The following is an 18,267-nucleotide window of genomic DNA, read 5'->3' on the forward strand; positions in this document are numbered from 1 at the left end:
AAAGTGTTTGTTTAACTGATTAGGTTACAGCAGGGGGTGCTGACAGTTTGGCTTTGATGTGTCACACCAAAATGGCAATAAAAAAGATTTAGCTTCTGACGTGAATTTGAAAAACAAGTATTTATTTCAAATGTGGTTGGCAGAGTCGCACTACAGAACCTCAGCCAATGTACACATGTATCTGAACGGAATGAAAACAAAGAAATCCTCATTCCAATGAATAAAAATGTAAAGTTAATAGCCTAATGCCTTTACCAACTACTCCATGATAACAATGTTCCCATATCACTATGGATAGCTGCTTGCAGAGCACCAAACAGAAAGAGAAAGAGACCTTAATGGGTTATAATTTATATTACAGCAGCTGTAATTACCGTGTAGTTACATTGGAACAGGACTATAATTTTTCACATAATCATTGCAGTTCATAGATTCATAGATATTTAGGTCAGAAGGGACCATTATGATCATCTAGTCTGACCTCCTGCACAACGCAGGCCACAGAATTTCACCCACCACTCCTACAAAAAAAACCTCACACCTATATCTGTGCTATTGAAGTCCTCAAATCGTAGTTTAAAGGCTTCAAGGAGCAGAGAATCCTCCAGCAAGCAGTTAACTTCTTGCTTATAAGATTGCATGCTAGCACATGTAGGGAAAAAACCAAAATGTCAGTAAAGGGATAAAAATTATTCAATCATATAATTAACCTTTTATATTAATGGTAACTACATATATCAAAAAGAATAATTAGAGTGTAATGCAAGCATAATTACAGTCATTGTTTTATAAAGCATAACCTTCAATACTGCAACTAGAACCTGAAAAAGGTAGTTATAAAAGAGAGACTGATCTCCATAGACTTTGCTTTTGTCATAAATACTGAATAACTGAAATTAGTATTAAGTGTTACATTCTGCATTTTTGATGATAACATCTGTATCATGGAAGGCTGTTCTGTGAACAGGGGGTATCAGGGTATCGTAAATACATTCTTTCTAGGATGCAGGGTCACATTAAGCAATGCTGAACTAACCAGTCTGGCAGCAATCTTGGTCTTGTGCCACCTGATGAACAGAAAGAAGGTTGGACATATTAGCAGTAAGTGGAACTTGGAAGCAATTGTAGTGTTGAGTCTCACTAAATGTTTCTTCCAAGTAGAGCGGGAAAGTTATGACATTCCTGTTAAAATACCCCCCAATGATATTAGCAAGCGCATCACATTACTGGCTCATGTTCAGTTTGTGATTCACTATAACCCCCAGATCCATTTCTGCAGTACTACTGACTACCTATTTATTCTCCATTTTCTGTTTGTGCATTTGATTTTTCTTTCCTAAGTGTAGTACTTCACTTGTCTTTATTGAATTTCACCGTGTAGATTTCAGACCATTTCTCCAATTTTTCAGGGTCATTTTGAATTCTAATCCTGACCTCCATAGTGCTTGCAACCTTTCCCAGCTTGGTGTCATCTGCAAATTTTAACAAGCTTACTCTCCATTCCATTATCCAAGTCATTAATGAAAATGTTGAACAGTACTGGACCCAGGAAAGACCCCGGAGGACTCCCCTAGATACATCCTCCAAGTCTGAAAACAAACCATTGATAACTATTCTTTGAGTAAGGTCTTTCAACGAGTTATGCACCCATCTTATAGTAGTATCCTCTAAATCAGTGGTTCTCCATTGGGGGTTTGCAGAGGTCTTCCAGGGGGTACATCAACTCATTTAGATATTTGCCTAGTTTTACAGCAGGCTACAGAAAAAGCACTAGTGAAGTCAGTACAAACTAAAATCTCATACAATGACTTGTTTATACTGCTTTATATACTATACACTGAAATGTAAGTACAATATTTATAGTCAAATTGATTTATTTTATAATTATATGATAAAGGTGAGAAAGCAATTGTTCAGTAACAGTGTGCTGTGATACTTTTGTATTTTTATGTCTGATTTTGTAAGCAAGTAGTTTTTAAGTGAGGTGAAACTTGGGAGTACACAGGACAAATCAGATTCCTGAAAGGGTACAGTAGTCTGGAAAGGTTGAGAGTCACTGCTCTAAACCACATTTCCTTAAATTTGCTTATGAGAATTTAATGTAGGACTGTGTCAAAAACCTTACTAAAATAAAGATATATCACATCTACTACTTCCTCCCCTATCCAGTAGGCCAGTAACTCTGTCAAAGAAGGGAGTTAGGTTGGTCTGACATGATTTGTTCTTGACAAATTTGTGCTGGCTATTACTTATTAACATATTATCCCTTAGGTGCTTACATATTGATTGTTTAATAATTTGTTCCAGATGTTGAAGTTAGGCTGATTGGTTTATAATTTCCCGAGTCCCCCTTTTAAAGATAGGTACTATGTTTGCCCTTCTCCAGTCCTCTGGGACCTCACCTGTCCTCCCTGAGTTCTTGAAGATAATCACTAATAGTTCCAAAATTGCTTCAGTTAGTTCCTTAAGTACCATAAGGGTGAATTTCGTCAGGCCCTGCCAACTGTAATACATCTAAGTTATCTAAATATTCTTTAACCAGTACCTTCTCTATTATGGCTTGTTTTTCTTCCCCGTTTATTGTTAATATTAATTTTGTTAAGCATCTGTCATAATTAACCTTTATAATGTAGACAAGCAAAATAGGCATTAAACATATCAACCTTCTTGATATAATCAGTTATTAATAGGGCCCTACCAAATTCATGGCCATGAAAAATGCGTCACGGACCATGAAATCTGGTTTTTTATGTGATCTTACCCTATACACATTTCAAGGGGTAGTCAGGGTTTCTCATATTGGGAGTCCTGATCCAAAAGGGAGTTGCAGGGAGGTTGTAAGGTTATTTTAGGGGGCTTGTGGCATTGCCACCCTTACTTCTGCGCTGCCTTCAGAGCTGGGCAGCTAGAGAGCAGTGGCTGTTGGCCGAGCGCCCAGCTCCGAAGGCAGCGCCCTGCCAGCAGCAGCGCAGAAGTAAGGGTGGCAATGCCATACCATGCCCGCCTTACTTCTGCGCTGCTGCCTTCAGAGTGGGGTGGCCAGAGAGCAGTGGCTGCCGACTGAGGACCCAGCTCTGCAGGCAGCAGCGCAGAAGTAAGGCTGGCAATACCGTACCATGTCATCCTTACTTCTGTGCTGCTGCGAGCAGCGGCGCTGCCTTCAGAGCTGGGCTCCCGGTCAGCAGCAGCTGCTCTCCAGCTGCCCAGCTCTGAAGGCAGTGCCGCCATCAGCAGCAGCGCAGAAGTAAGTAGTACCACCCCTCCTCCCCCGACAATAACCTTGCCCCTCCCCACAACTCCTTTTTGGGTCAGGACCCATATAATTACAACACCATAACATTTCAGATTTAAATAACTGAAATCATGAAATTTATGATTTTTAAAATCCTGTGACCGTGAAATTGACCAAAATGGACTATGAATTTGGTAGGGCCCTAGTTATTAGCTCTCCTTCCCCATGAAATAGTAGACCAACACTTTCCTTTGTCTTTCTCTTGCTCCTAATGTATTTATAGAGCCTCCTTTGACTCCAGATTTCTTACCATACCAAACCCAAGATCTTCAGCCTCACCTTGAAAGTCTGCCATAACGATTCCCCAAAATGGGCTCATTTTCTGCCTCTCCCCATGTTCTTCCTTGCCCTTAAACCTCCTTCTGTCTCCTTTCCCACTTGTAGCTTTGTGCCTCTTATCATGCTGCCTACTGGGCCTGGAGCGTTCTGCTGTGGTCTTCCAACTGCCCTCTCTTCTCCAAATTTCTCTTTAAAAATCACTTCCTCAAGCAATTCTCCCCATTTCTTTCCATCCATAATCCTCACACGCTCTTCTCCTCAACTGTTCCCCTATGTCTTGGCTTCATGTCTTCTATTTCTTGTTTCCATTCTAAACTCCTTAGTACAGGGAATATATCTTCATCTACATTTGTTAAGCACTGGGTAAAGTTATGGTGCTACTGAATATAAATTATAATTATTGTTAATTAATAAATAATCCACACTTTGGGATACACAAATATAACTGCAGGTTTCAGTCAGTGAGCCTTCATTTTGACTAGTGAGTGGAGCAATTGTTTTTCCTTCACAAGTATGTCAGTGTGGGTCAGCTTGTAGCTACTTTCTGTGTCTAGCCAGATAGTGGTGGGCTCAAGCCCACATGTGGGTTTGGTTTCATACCCATTGCTGAGACTCAAAGAAGCACTCAGTTTTCTGCACTGTTACAGGTGTTTCAGGTGACCTATTAAACTAAGGTCCCTTTCTGACCATCTTTAGTGGCTGTCCAGGTAGAAGATAAATGGCTCTTTTGTAAAAAGAATAGGGGATAACCCTGGTGGTCTGGCCAACATCCCGTCTTACATTAAAATAGAGTCTGGGGCATTTATCTATCTAAAGCTACTGCCTTTGCCTATATTTCATAGTACTACCAAGATTCAACTCTATGCTTTGTGCAGTGGGATACCTTGATTATGAAAGGTGTTAAATAACACTATTCTATAGTTCTTTCTGAAGAACTGTAGTTATTGTGCAAACAGCTCACATTGTCATCAGAAGTCCTGCTAGAATCTGATTGTCTCTAATATCTCTACAATATAGCTCACTTCCTTGGTCTGTTATGAGCATACATTTTCTACTGGGCGCATTAAAGTGAGATGCTATTTTCTTGGCTCCCAAGCTCAGGCATTGATTAATCTTTTTTTTTAACCTTTGAAAGGAGGGGCTGAGTTTGGATAGAAGCTGAGTTAACCTCAGTGCAGTGGGGATTGTTTCATTCTGAAAAGGCTACTGCCACTTCTCCTGAGGTGGTCTAATCCCCGTTGTACTGATGCTGTATATTAAAGCAGTGCCTCAAGGCATCAACCACATTGGGCACCCCACTGTGGTAGGCACTGTACAAATACATAGGAAGAGACAGTTCCTGCCCATATTGTTTACAATCTATATAGATAATGAGTGGGAAAAAGGGAATATTCTGATCCCTTATTATACAGCTGGGGAACTGAGGTGTGGAGAGATTCAGAGACATGCCCAGGATAACCTAGGAAGTCTGTGGCAGAGCTGGGGACTGAACCCAGATCTCCTAATTTCCTATCCAGTGCCTTCGTTTTTTGCTGAGCCTTCCTTCCCTTGGAAAGTGGTCTGTCCTTGTCTGATTCATGGTTTGGGTTAGGCTGCATTGTTTGATGGTAGATAATTCACCTACCCTAGTACTTAGACCTAGGCTTCATGCTGCTTCTGGTCAGGAGCTGGTTTCATTTGCATAAAAGATCCCTGGGTGACTTTGGCTAGTGTTTGAATATGTGCACCAGCTGAAAACTTAGCGCAAGTTAAACATGATGAGAGCTGGGGAGATGGTAAATGCAGATTGTAGGTTGGCTAGGATTTGAGGAGAACAACTTTTAAGAGAAATTAAGTATGTGCCTGCCGCAAAACTTCCCTTCTCTTTTGGGCTTAGCACACTTAGCTGCCCCATCTTAGGTATATAACCTTTGAATGCCTATGTTCTAGCCGAATGCACTAGCACAAAGCTCCTAACATCCTGCTGCTGCCTGAACTAACATCCAAAGGGTTAATGCTAGTGGTCCATACCCCAGAACAACAATTTGAAATCAGGCAGGCACCAGCATAAACATTTTAAGAGTCTGAATGGGATTTCTGCTGGTCTGATCTGGTTTCATTACAGAGAAATTCTTGGGGTACATAGCTGATTTTAGGAAATATATGCAAACCATTTCAGGCCATAATATGCTGGGAAGATCCCCTACTAATGCCTGACCAGGATTTTGAAGTGATCGAAGGGGAGACTCCCTTCCAGAGAAAGTGTGTTATGTTTTACAAAGAGCCTAGCGCATGCTAGAACAGAGGGTGTGTTAGTAGGTGTGTTGAAATGCCCTGTGTGGTGTGTGTGCATTTTATTTAGTGCAGTAAACATTAATATTAAATTAATTGAAGGAGGTTTCTCTACCTTTGGAACTATTGTACGTGGCTGGTCTCCTGGAAAAAAACCACCCTTGTGTGGGTACTTACATTCTGATAACTAAAATTACTTCTGCATTTCAAAGGAATTGTTTTTCACTGTTGCTGACACAAAATGACTGAGTCCCATCCCAAAGTTGGCATGGTGAGTGCCCTCTGTGTATATAGGATGTAAACCACCTTGCAGTCTTGTGGTATGAAAGGCAGAGTGGGAACATATAATTTTTCTTTAATATAATTGCCTTATTTTACAAGCCAGATCAGTAAGCTCCTCTCACTCCTAAACTGCAGACTCTTGTGGGAGAATCTAGAAAAAAATTCACCGTAAAATTCCATTTTTTAAAGGTGCCTTTTGCAAGTAAATTCTAAGGCACTGGAGAAGTCTTCAGGACAACAGAAAATCCCACCTCGTACCTGAGATGGCACGAAACCCCGGTGGTAGAATCTGAGCAGCCAATCCAGCATAATACAGAGGCGCTCCAGCAAGGTGCTGAGTCTAATTCCCATTGAAGGCAGAAATCACCAAGAAATGTGAATGTCACCAAGAAAGGTGAATGCAACAAAATGGCTGCTCATCATATCTTAATGGATGTGAGCTCTAGATGCATTACTGAACATGCATTCAGTTCCTGAATGACAACAGACCCCATCCTGAAAACACATAGGCACATGCATATTCATAATGAATTCAATATGACTTAAACTTTAACACATGTGTGAGCCTTGGTAGGAGTGAGGCCAGGGGGCGGGAGGAAGCTCTCTGCTTTTTGTGTTTGACTGTCAGTACTGTTCTGCGCTCCTCTCCCTCATACCATTTGATAAACTGTGAGTTCCCTCCTCCAAACCACACCGTGGTTGTTGCTGTTATATTCCTTTATGTCTGGGGAAGTCCTATACCAGGGATTCTCAAACTTCATTGCACCGCAACCCCCCTTCTGACAGCAAAAATTACTGCACGATCCCTAGAGGGGGGACCAAAGCCTGAGCCCACCCAAGCCCCATAGCCCAGTGTGTGTGTGGCGGAGGGCAAAGCCCCACTGCCCTGTATGGGGAGGAGGGGGGCAAAACTGAAGCCCAAGAGCTTTAGCCCCAGGCAGAGTGCCTGTAACGTGAGCCCCGCCAACGTGGGGCTCAGGCTTCAGCTTTGGCCCCGGGCCCCAGTAAGTCTGAGCCAGCCCTGGGGACCCCATTAAAATGGGGTCATGACCCACTTTGGGGTCCCAACCCACAGTTTGAGAACCAGTGTCCTATACCTTGACCTCTCATTAGCTACTTAATAGACGTGTGGGTGGAGAAATATCTATTGCCCATGGAAGAAGACCTCATTTGGTCTCTCCTGGACAATGCTTTGGTTCTGGAGGTATTACCTCTTTGTGCTTGGAGGGTTCTTATGTTCCCTGAGATGTCTGCCCATTCCTTCTATGGCCCTGATACGCAAGTCATTTGTTCTTGTTTGTTGTTGTTCTGTACCAAATAATAAATCCACAGTAATAGAACTGTGTTTTAACAGATTTGATAGATTGCTGCAAAAATGCCTCCAAGTGGCACATGACAAAAGAGAAGGAAGAGTTTTTAAAAAGGAATGACCCTTGTGAGGAACTTAATAATAATAATTGGCAACTCAGAGGCCATAAAATATGAGAGATTGGGACATACATAAAATGAATCCAGGATTTAAAATAACAAACAAAGAGATCCTCTTCCACATTGCGGTTAAATTTGTGGCTCCGGGAAGAGAGGGGATGATTTTTCATACAGACCTACTACTACACCTCAGTCATTCTCTGCAACACTTCTGCTTCTCTTCTGAATGTTGGTTTCTCCTGAGAGCAAGCTGCCAGTCAAAGAAAATTGCTGGCTGGCTTTGTGATGTGAACAAAAATATTCACTAGGGGCTAGGTAGAAAGTACAAAACTTACTGTGGTTTCTACATGCGACCCATCAGCATAATTTGAAAGGCTAGTGTGTGAAACTACTAGACTGTCTAGCCCTGCAACATCCCCGCATTAAGGCCTAGTAAAGGAATATTACCTTCACTCCACCAGAGTGTTATAAATATACTAGACAACTAGGTAGCATAGTGAGACATTTCAAATATTTCTCCTGGAGCAAATGTAACAGTTACATTCCAGCCAACACAACAATAAGCGCTGATATTTTTTTTTAATATGTGGAACTTATTCATGAAAAAATGTTCTCTTTAAGGTCCTGTGTATTTATAGAACACAGTGCAAGCATGTATTTTGCTTTTCTATATCCTCTTTTATTCCAGCACCCCGAAAGCATTATGTGAACATTAATGATTTAAGCCTAGTGTGGTAGATATTACTCTCCCCATTTCACAGATATGGAAACTGAGACATAAGATCAGTTAAGTGACTTGCTGAAGATCACATAGGAGCCCTGTGGCAGAAATAGAAATAGAACCCAGATCTTCTGATTTCCAGGCCTGTGATTATATACAAGACCTTCCTTCCTCGCTATAGAATGTAAATATTATATTTCAGGGATGGGCAACATTAAAATAGTAGAGGAACCCCAAAACCACTAAACCCTTTGGCAGGCCAGGGAGTGTGATGCATGTGGGAGGTCGGAGGAGTCAAGTCCTGTTCCCAGAGGGTGTGACTGGAGGTGGAAGGAGTTGGGTCCTGGCCCTGGGAGAGGTGCTGCAGGGGGAGAATCGGGTACTGTACCTGGGAGGGGTGATGCAGGGGTGGATTGAATGGGGAGAGTCAGGTCTGTAGGGTGATGTAACTTGTACACAGGTGGGGGCAGGGGTTGGAGAACCTGTCCTCCACTTACCCTGTAGTGATGGCTCAAGTACGGGTCTGGGTCTAGCTCCCTGCTCTAGCCCACTGGTTCTCATCCCAGTATCTTGTGATGCCCATGTTCAGGCTGGTGATGCCCTGCCCCTTTCCTGGCCCTTGTGCTGCTGAATTTCCTGCTCTGAGCCAGGTTATGTCAGGCCAAATAAAATGATCTAGCAGTCTACCTGCAGCCCCTGAGCTGCCTGTTGCCCATCCCTGTTATATGTCTGTTGTTTGACCTCGTGATTATGAGCATTGGAAGGCTCAGGGTTCTAACAGGGGTTGTCTCTCACTGCGTAAGTCAGACAGCCCTTGCAGTGCTTAAGCCACAGAACCAGCTATGCAGCTAGATAAAGGCAGGACCCCCCTGAACACCAGCTGCTGCTGAGCTGAAACAGATAGATAAACTGCAGCTTATCATTTATTAATCAGAAAGACCTAGGATTAGGTGCTGCTGAAAGATGATCAATATCTCCAGTGGGAATTCTTCATAATAGCAAAGCATTGTGTGATGTCTTTATACTTCTGCTAGGTCCAATGGAAGAAATATAAGGAATTATGAAGCCTCAACTATAGATGAAATGTCTGTGATTGAGGGATCCTGGTGATGGCATAAATGCATTGCACACAGGTCCATGTGGTTTGAACACCATAATGGGATTGCAGCCGTAATGTAAATCCCTGGGGTACTTTATTTGATCAAATGCATAGTTAAAAAAAATCAAATAATCATCCCAAGTCTTGTGTCTTTCTTCCACTGTGTCTGACTCTATGCTGGGGTGTTTTGTCATTACTTCCCATCTCCTGTTCACTTACAATTCTGGTCTTCTCCTTCCTCCCAGCTTGACCTTTTGCATAGCATTATTATTATTTTATATTAAATACTGCATCATGAATGTGCACCGTACTTCACAGGCAATTTGAATACAAGGTCCCTGCTCCCATGGAGCTAAGTGTCTAAAAGAATTTTAAGCCATTTACGTCGAAAAGGAACAGAGTAAGATTTATATTATGTATCTTTTCTATCTCTTTCTTATTGTGCCATCACACACTGAGCAGGAATAAGAATGTAAACACTAAACACACATTTGTTCTAAGCCTATTAGAGTCTTCCATGTATTATAAAGCTATTAGTGTTCTTGCCATATGTTATATGAAGGAAGCTTCTCTGTGCCTGTAATGTAGGCAGAGAAGGACAAATATAAAGACACTGTGGACCTGATTCTTTGCTGTCTTCCACCTTGTGTAATCCTGGCTGCTGCATTCAGTTTGCACAGGTAAGGTGTAAAACGCTACCCCTGGTGAAAGTGAATGGAGAATTTTGATTTGGTAGCATCTGACATCCACTTTGCACAGGTGTAAACGTTGACACAAGGTTTCAAGCAATGGAGAATCAGGCCCCGTGTCTTTTCACAGAGAAAAGGTACCATGATGAATTGTTTGTGTACGTCCTGTGGCTGTAGCTCGTCACAGATAGTATGCAAGAAAACCCAACCCGTCCACTGACAGGGAGAACAGTTCCTTAAAGGATAGTCTATCTAGTCCAAACTAAATTCAAGTCAGAATGTTGTGATAGGTTTGAAATAGAAACACAGCAAAATTCCACCCAAAGCCTGCAAGATTATCCTAACAAAACCCCACAGATCCATAAGATCCTCTGGACTCCTGGGCAATCCACTGAATTTCTATGAAATTCATATCAAATGGAGAAAGACTTGTTACATTATCTTATCCCTTACTTTACCCACTGCAGAATTGTTTCTCGCAATGGATTCTCAAGTGCTTTCTACAGCCTCGTCTGAAACGACTCAGGTAACTGAACTTCCGCCACTCCCACAGTCTGTGCACCAGCAATAAATCCCACAAATCCCTAGGGTCCCGCAGATTTTCACCAAAACAAAATGTTACAAATCCCCCAGTGCTCAGGTACACTGGAGATGAGCATGATGTAAAACCCAGGATAGGAAGGATTCCACTTATCTGATTGCAAATGGAAAGTTTGAAACTAATTTTGAAATGGTGATTTTTTTTGTGTTCAACATTATGTGGCTTAAACGCAAATGTAACCTTCTAACGTTTCACCTATGGCTACTAAGCATGAGCTTGGATTTGTGTAGTACAGAAAATGTGTAATATTTAAGTGAGCTATAGCATTGAGTGTAGCACTTAAAAACAATTACTTCCAGGTCTTATTTCTTCTGTTGAATCAATGAAAGTACAATAAAACTTGTGTGCTATGCCTGCTAGTTTCATCAGCATAATGATCCTTGAATTTGGTTCCACTAAAGATTCTTCGGAACTAGATTGTCACCATTTTTCAGACATGATGCAAGACACAGCTTTTCGATCAATGTTGGTATCCTCTTGGTAATTGGGGCCAGATTCACACAGGTATTTAAGTGCCTACAGATGCAGATAGGCACCTAGTGGGATTCACAAAAGTGACTTCTTGTGGTTTTCAATGGGAGAAAGGTGCCCAAACCCCTTGGGCACCTAAGGGGATTCATAAAAGTGTCTATCAGCATCTTAAAGTGCCTAAATACCTTTGTGAATTTGGCCCTTGGTCACTGGATTGTAATCCACTAGTTTCTGTTTATTTTAAGGGGTAGTTTATTGGCCAATGTGTGTGTTTTGGGGAAACGCTATTTGCTTTTACTATGATACTGTAGTAACAAGCACCTAAGAAACGTAGGTAAGAATCAGAACTGGTTGGACAATTTTTGTGAAAATGACTTTTCAATGAAAAATGGAACCAAAATTTCATAAACTTTAATTGTGCAGTGTTCTCCCCATTTTCCAACCAGTGCTAATAACAACGTGTTGGTTCCCTATGTAATTACCTCTTTATTTATTATTTTCAAAAGGGGAAAGCTATGTCTGTTCATCTGACAACTTCTTCAAGAAGGTGGAGTATACCAAGAATGTCAATCCCAACTGGTCTGTCAATGTGAAGACATCGGCCAACCTGAAAGCACCTCAGTCTCTGGCCAGCAGCAACAGTGCCCAGGCAAGGGAGAACAAGGATTTTGTGCGTCCCAAGCTGGTGACCATCATCCGCAGTGGGGTGAAGCCCCGAAAGGCAGTTCGTGTGCTCCTGAACAAGAAGACTGCACATTCATTTGAGCAAGTTCTCACTGATATCACTGAAGCTATAAAACTGGAGACAGGCGTGGTCAAAAAGCTGTATACCCTGGACGGGAAACAGGTATGGGAGTTGCAAATTTCTTTTTCTTTTCCCTTTCCCCTCCTCCATTTCGCTCATATATTATAGCAATGCTGACTAAGTGAACAATTACTGAAACCTAAAATTAACCTGAGACAGTCATCACCATCTGTTCTTCTGGAAGTCAGACTTCTCATGCCAGTGGTTATGTTACTAAATTGTCACTGGTATTAATATCAGGCAAAGAATGCAGCCAACCGTCTGAATGAAACAGATGTACTACCCCACTGTCTGAGCACCAGAGAGCTGTGTATATTTTCCAAAAGTTTTCCAAAACATATAAATAATATGAGCAGTTTGTACTGTAGGTTTGTTTATTTGTTAGGTAACCATAGCAGCAGCTCTCAAGGACTCCCTAGAAGTGTTAGAGCAAATGTATTGTTTTACTATTTTGTTCTCAGATGAGCACTAGTCAGCATAAATTAATTGGTGAGTAACACACTCATCTGGCTAACTCTATACTAGTAGGAAAATGTATGGGACATGTGATACCTCCATGGGTAAAAGTATAAATAGTTAATATACAGTAGGGGCTCTGGGTCAGAATTTTGTGGGTCATTGTAATCAGAACAGTTTGACTTAGCTCTCCATGTCCTTATTACACTGGCACATTTTTTAAAGTACCCCTCACTTGTTGTGTTGTGGCTAACAGACCATTTAATAAGGTCTTTCTACTGCTGCTGCTATGGAATCCCCTAAAGGAATGTGTGCCTTACAGCTTGGGGTGCTGGGACAGATAGATACTTCATCTCGGAAAGCTCTTTGGTTAAAGTCACAGATGCCAGTGGCTCTTGGAGTTGGGGTGACCTTTTTATTTTTTCCTCTGTCTCTATTTTCTCACTTTTCTGAATGGGGCAGTAGCTCCGACTATACAGCCTACACTGGTACTGTATTGGGCACGGTTTTTATTGTGCGGATTGGTATTGGAGATTTAATATGACTAATTTCATTACCCATCTTCTGCAGAAGATGTTGGTTTACATACTGGCTCTTGAAACATAAGCAAGAAGGTAGATAATCTACTTGACCAATGTATACATTTTAATGAATGAAAAGGTCAATTTTTCAGGTAAAGAATGATATGTTTGTCCATAATGTATGTTAGCCCATATCTGTTCCTTGGGTTTAGAATGTAGAGTATCATACTGAATATCAGCCCAGATTAACTGTTTTGTCTCAATTTCGGTGTTCTCGCCTGTGTAATTCATTATTTATTATTGCTTCAAAATGAGAATTTTTCGTTGGTCGGTCAAAACTTTTCTTTAGATTTGGGTCAGCCAAGCATTCACCACTCATGAGACATGACGGTTTATACTTTGGTAATGTGCCCTTCGATCACCATGCCCGTAGACCCTACAATGTATTGTCAAATAAACAGGGACAGCTAGCGGTGTAGGTGAGAGGATAGAAGCGAGGGAAGGGGAGAGATGGGAGGAGTGGGGGAAGGAGAAAAAGTGCTATCTGACCCATTAACCACAATCCAGAAAGATACACTTTTGTGTGTGTGTGTAAAACACATCACTGTTGTGCATCTCTTCCTCATAGTCACTTGATAAATGAAGGGGGTTGAAATCTATGGGACCTGCAAACTCTTACTCATGGAGTATTCCTTACTTGCACAAGTAGTATACATTGACTTCAATACAGTCAGGTCTCTGGGTCAGAGTTTTAGGTTGAACACTGTAACTTACCTCAGTTGTCATAAGTAATGTGCTCACTCCCACCAGAAGCTTTGAAAGTGCTTCTGGCTGTTGTATTAGCCAAGTCCTGCTGCTCAGTGGAGCCCCCTACAGGAAATTTATGCTGTATAGTCTGCAGCGCTGAAGCCGCTGCTATACATTGGCTGTTAATGTGAGTAAGGGTTTGTAGGATTAGGCCTGATGTAATTTATCTTTCCCTAGCACATGCTAATGTCCTTGGCTATCAAAATATACACATGCTCTTGAATTCAGTACTAAAAAGTGGCCTTAAATTCTTAGTGCCAGAATCTGATAACTTTTCTCACAGTGAATGGTACCTTTATCCACCATTGACTTCAGTTGGACTACTGGTGGAGTAAAGTTCTACTCAATGTGACTAAAAGTATCACAATCTGGTCCTGAGAATATTTACTCAGTCCTTGCTCTGGAAAGCTCTCAGTGACTTCTGGGAGAGTTTGACTGACTGACTAAGGACTTAAGGATTTCTCTATATGTACTTTCCACCATTCCCCTGGAACACGTATTTTACTAGCTACCTGAGAAAAGATGAATCTCTCTCATACATACCAGTTCCACTGTATATGAAGGGATATGTGGTGATGTAGTTTTTTAAGAAATAAAAAGAAAAACTGAGATCATTTGCAATCTGACAATGATAATGTAATATCGAATAGCTGGTTGTTGCGTCATTTATTAATAGAGCTCTACACCAAGGACAAATGTGGCCCAGTATGTTTTGGTTTCATTTAAAGATTTCTTCAGTGTTTGTGTTTTAGTCTGTTAAACTGTATTTGAAGTTTCCCACCTAAATTTTTTCCCAGTGTTGCTAAAAAGAGCCAAAATTTTCTGCTGTGGGTGCAGTTGTTGGCTGGTATGATCCCCTGTCTCATAGTCCACCATCAATTCTGACCTTCCCTCAAGCTATCAGAAAGAAGTCTTTGAAGGCATAATTCTGACAAACCGTGGTTTATTTTCTGCAAAAAGAGATTCATGCAAAAACCCAAGCTGCTCAAAGCTGAAATGTTGACAAGACTCTTGACAGTCTCACTATTTAAATGCCATTACAGCAGTGTTACTTCCACTGTCGTGAAATGATATAATTTACAAAGGCAATGTACAAAGGGAAATCATCCTTATTGAGTCCATGTACTTCACTTAATGAGGTGAAATGATTATTTATTTTATGTATAGGCATTTCTATGACACTCGTCATCGGAGTGCTTTAGAAATGTAGGCATTAGTGGTGAAGGTACAGTGGCATACAAATAATTCCATTTCTACGCACTGCAAACCTACTACAGATGGGATGATAAACTGTAAATTTGGAGCAGAATGCTGTGTGTATGAATAAATATAATATCCATAGAGTTTAAGCCCAGAAGGGTTTAAGCCGACTAGGTCATCTAGTCTAACCTCCTGTATATAACAGGCCACCAGCCAGCATCCACACACTAAATCCAACAGGGGAAATGAGACCTACAGGAGACTACTATGTGCCACAGGCAGAGAGTAGGGGGGGACGGAGGACCACCAGTGCTTGAGAATATCAGTGGCACTAATTTTGTTTTTGTTAAAAAAATAAAATAGAGTTGTGTTGTTGCTCCTCGTATCTTGCATTTTCTATGGAGGAATATTTCAGTTTTTCTTGAAGCTGTTAAATAAACACCTTGTGTTTGTTAAGAAGCTTATTTCTTTTTTACTCAGTCTTGCACATATTTCTAATGCTCCATTCTAATGCTCCATTTAACTGTATTCATGCAGTGTCTCTGCTGGGAGCACATTACCACCTCTTGACAGTAACCCTGTAACTCCAAAAGAAAGGAACTTCAAAGAACCTACTGTACATGAGCCAACGCAGTGAGAATCAAAGCAATAGGAGTTTACCTCCTACACTCTCACAGCCATATAAAAAATGGTAAAGGACAAAGAAGATAGTGTGTTAGACCACTCTTAAAGGTAATGGGCCAAATTCAGCTCTGTTACGTGGGTGAAACAACTCCTGTTGAGTCTGTAACTGAGAGCAGAACTTGGTCTAATCCAAGGAGTATATTGCAAATTGGTTGCCCTAGCAAATTCTTATTCTTATTCTTTTCAGTGCAGTAGCATCCATAGTCCCTTATCAGGACTGGGTCCCAACAGAGGCCAGGCACTATTTTTATACACTGGAAGAGACAGTTCCTGCCATGAGCAGGTCATAATCTAATTTAGAAGAAAACAAAATAGGAACTGTAGATGGGGTTGTAATTTTAAACACCCCCGATTATCAGAATATTATCAGAATGCAGTACAACATGAACCCAATTTTGCAACCCTCACCCACACTGATTGTCCCATTTGTGCCTGCGTCTTTTTCCTCTCACTGCCACGCCTAACTTCTTACATACCTAAGCTTTTTGTTGTTGCTGGAGCAGAGGTTATTCTCTTCTCCAGTTGTTGGTCTAATAATGATAGCCCATGGCCTCCAGCCTCTACTTCCCACTAGACTAGATATGGGCTACAGATTATGTGTGTAGACCAACATATATTTTCTGAATCCTATATTCTCTTCATACATAAAAATGAACACCTTCTGTACATGCTAAGCCTCTCTATGGCATGTTCACTGCTGTACTCTAGTCCAGTTTTCTGTAGCTATGCTCTAGAAGATCCAGATCCACAAAGGGACTGAGGTGTTGCAATGCCTAACTTTTAGGTGCCTAGAAAATCATTAGAACCACAGTGCAATCCACAAAGCCAGAGTTAGGCTGAACAGGAGATACTGAGGGAGTCCCATGTCAGAATATCTCACATTTCTGTGGTTAAGAACTCTCTCCTGAGAGGTGGGAGATTCCTCTTCAGATCCTTTCTCTCTTTCAGGTAGAGGGGGGAATTGAACGTGGGTCTCCTACATCCCAGGTGAGTACTCTAACCATTGATCTAAAAGTTATAAAGGGGTATTGCCTGCAGATTTTGAATGAGACCTGATCTGGTAGGTGGCCTCTGGCCATGCCTACTGTATCAGGGCCCAAGAGTGAGACAGGTGGAGGAATGCCTATCTTCCCCCAGTCTGTGGACTGTTCTGGTGGGAGATAGGTGTCCAGACCCTTTGTGTGCATGTCCAGAGGCAGAAACATAGACTCCTAGGGAACTTTTACCCTGAACACTTAGGCACTGAGTGAGTTTAGATGCCTATAAGGTCAGGTGTAGCTGAGTGACAAGGTTTCAGTGCCTAAGTACCTTTGTGGATCTGGGCCTAATTGTCTGTCACTATTAACTGTTTACTCTCTGTTAACAGAACAGCAAAGACTTCCACTGATGGTTAACTGAATGCTATAAATGATCTCCTGTTGAGAACTTGGTGGTGTTGAGGTCCCAGTCAAGATGGGGATCCAGTTGTGCTAGGCACTGTACAAACACAATGTAAAAGACAGTTCCTGCCTCAAAGAGCAGAAATAAATGCTATAATGCTGCTATGAGAGACAGTTTAATAGAGGTGTTTGGTAGCTGGATTTTCCTCCCATACCTCCTTGATTCTTCTGTAATAATAGAGTCATGACAGGATAATTGAATACTTTCCTAGCCATATAAAAATACAGTGGTCTGTTCTTTGGACTTGATTATTTCAAATATATAGGGCAAAGAGATATCTATGTACTATTCAATGACTTTTATCTATAGGAGATGCTCCCTAAGTGCTTCTGTCCCTTCCAAGTGTTAGCTGTCTCATCAAATCAAGTTATATACATATTCATATGTCAGGACATTTGTGGTCTTACTCACTTGAGAATTTTCAGCCTTGATAAAATCTTCCCCTCTAGCAATCTTTGCCGTGGCAAGAATTTAATTTGGCAGGTGATAGGTGAACTTCATCTTTCTGTTTGCAAAGCTGCTGCAAATATGTACAGGGCTGCCCTGTCTCTGGTGCCTGAAGAGGAGTCACCTTGCTTTAGATGACTTGCGCTGAATGACGACACTGGCTATTTAGGGGAAGAAACATTTTTGTCAGAGATGAGCAAGTTCATGAGAGATCATTTGTCAGGATTCCCAGATCACAGCCAAATATGCAGTTGAGAATCCAAACAAAACCAGTGTTGTTGCAATACCGGTGATGAGCACAGTTACAGCGGATCAGGCTGTGATAGTGAAAACAACAGATTTGCTCAATTTGGGCCCCACCACACTGACTTTAATTTGGCATGTGGAAATGGAAATCCGTCACAACAGTTTCGCCACCCAGCTGTCATTACAGGTAATGGGCCAAGTTCTACTCTCTCATGCCAGCATAGTCCTATAAGCTTCAGTAACAGGCCTGTGCTGGTGTGACAGGGAGCAGACTTTGGATCAATATACACAAACCCATCCATTGGTCTATAATGAGCTCTTAAGAGGAAGGTGGAATAGTCCCATAATGTACCTAGCAATGTCTGCATTGCTATGAGATGGGAAGGGGGAAAAGAATTCCCTCTAGGACCTTGTAGGTAGTTAGCTTATGCCCAGAGGCATGAGGTTCACTTGCTTTGTAGCATTGCATTCGCTTGCTATCACACAGGTTGGCAGCGGTGGGTGCTGTCCGGGGTTCTCTGCTCGGTG

General features: G+C 41.6%; 1 protein-coding gene across 5 annotated transcripts in view; it reads left to right on the top strand.

Annotated features, from left to right (window-relative positions):
- Positions 1–18,267, top strand: part of DCX (doublecortin) — a 195,659-nt gene that overhangs the window by 87,752 nt on the left and 89,640 nt on the right. For all 5 annotated transcript variants that reach the window (XM_073361180.2, XM_073361173.2, XM_073361177.2 and 2 more), the window contains one exon: positions 11,640–11,980. In XM_073361180.2, coding sequence (XP_073217281.1) covers positions 11,640–11,980 — 341 coding nt within the window. The remainder of the gene's footprint in view (positions 1–11,639; positions 11,981–18,267) is intronic.

The sequence above is a fragment of the Lepidochelys kempii genome, chromosome 9, assembly GCF_965140285.1.
Source record: "Lepidochelys kempii isolate rLepKem1 chromosome 9, rLepKem1.hap1, whole genome shotgun sequence".
NCBI lineage: Eukaryota > Metazoa > Chordata > Testudines > Cheloniidae > Lepidochelys > Lepidochelys kempii.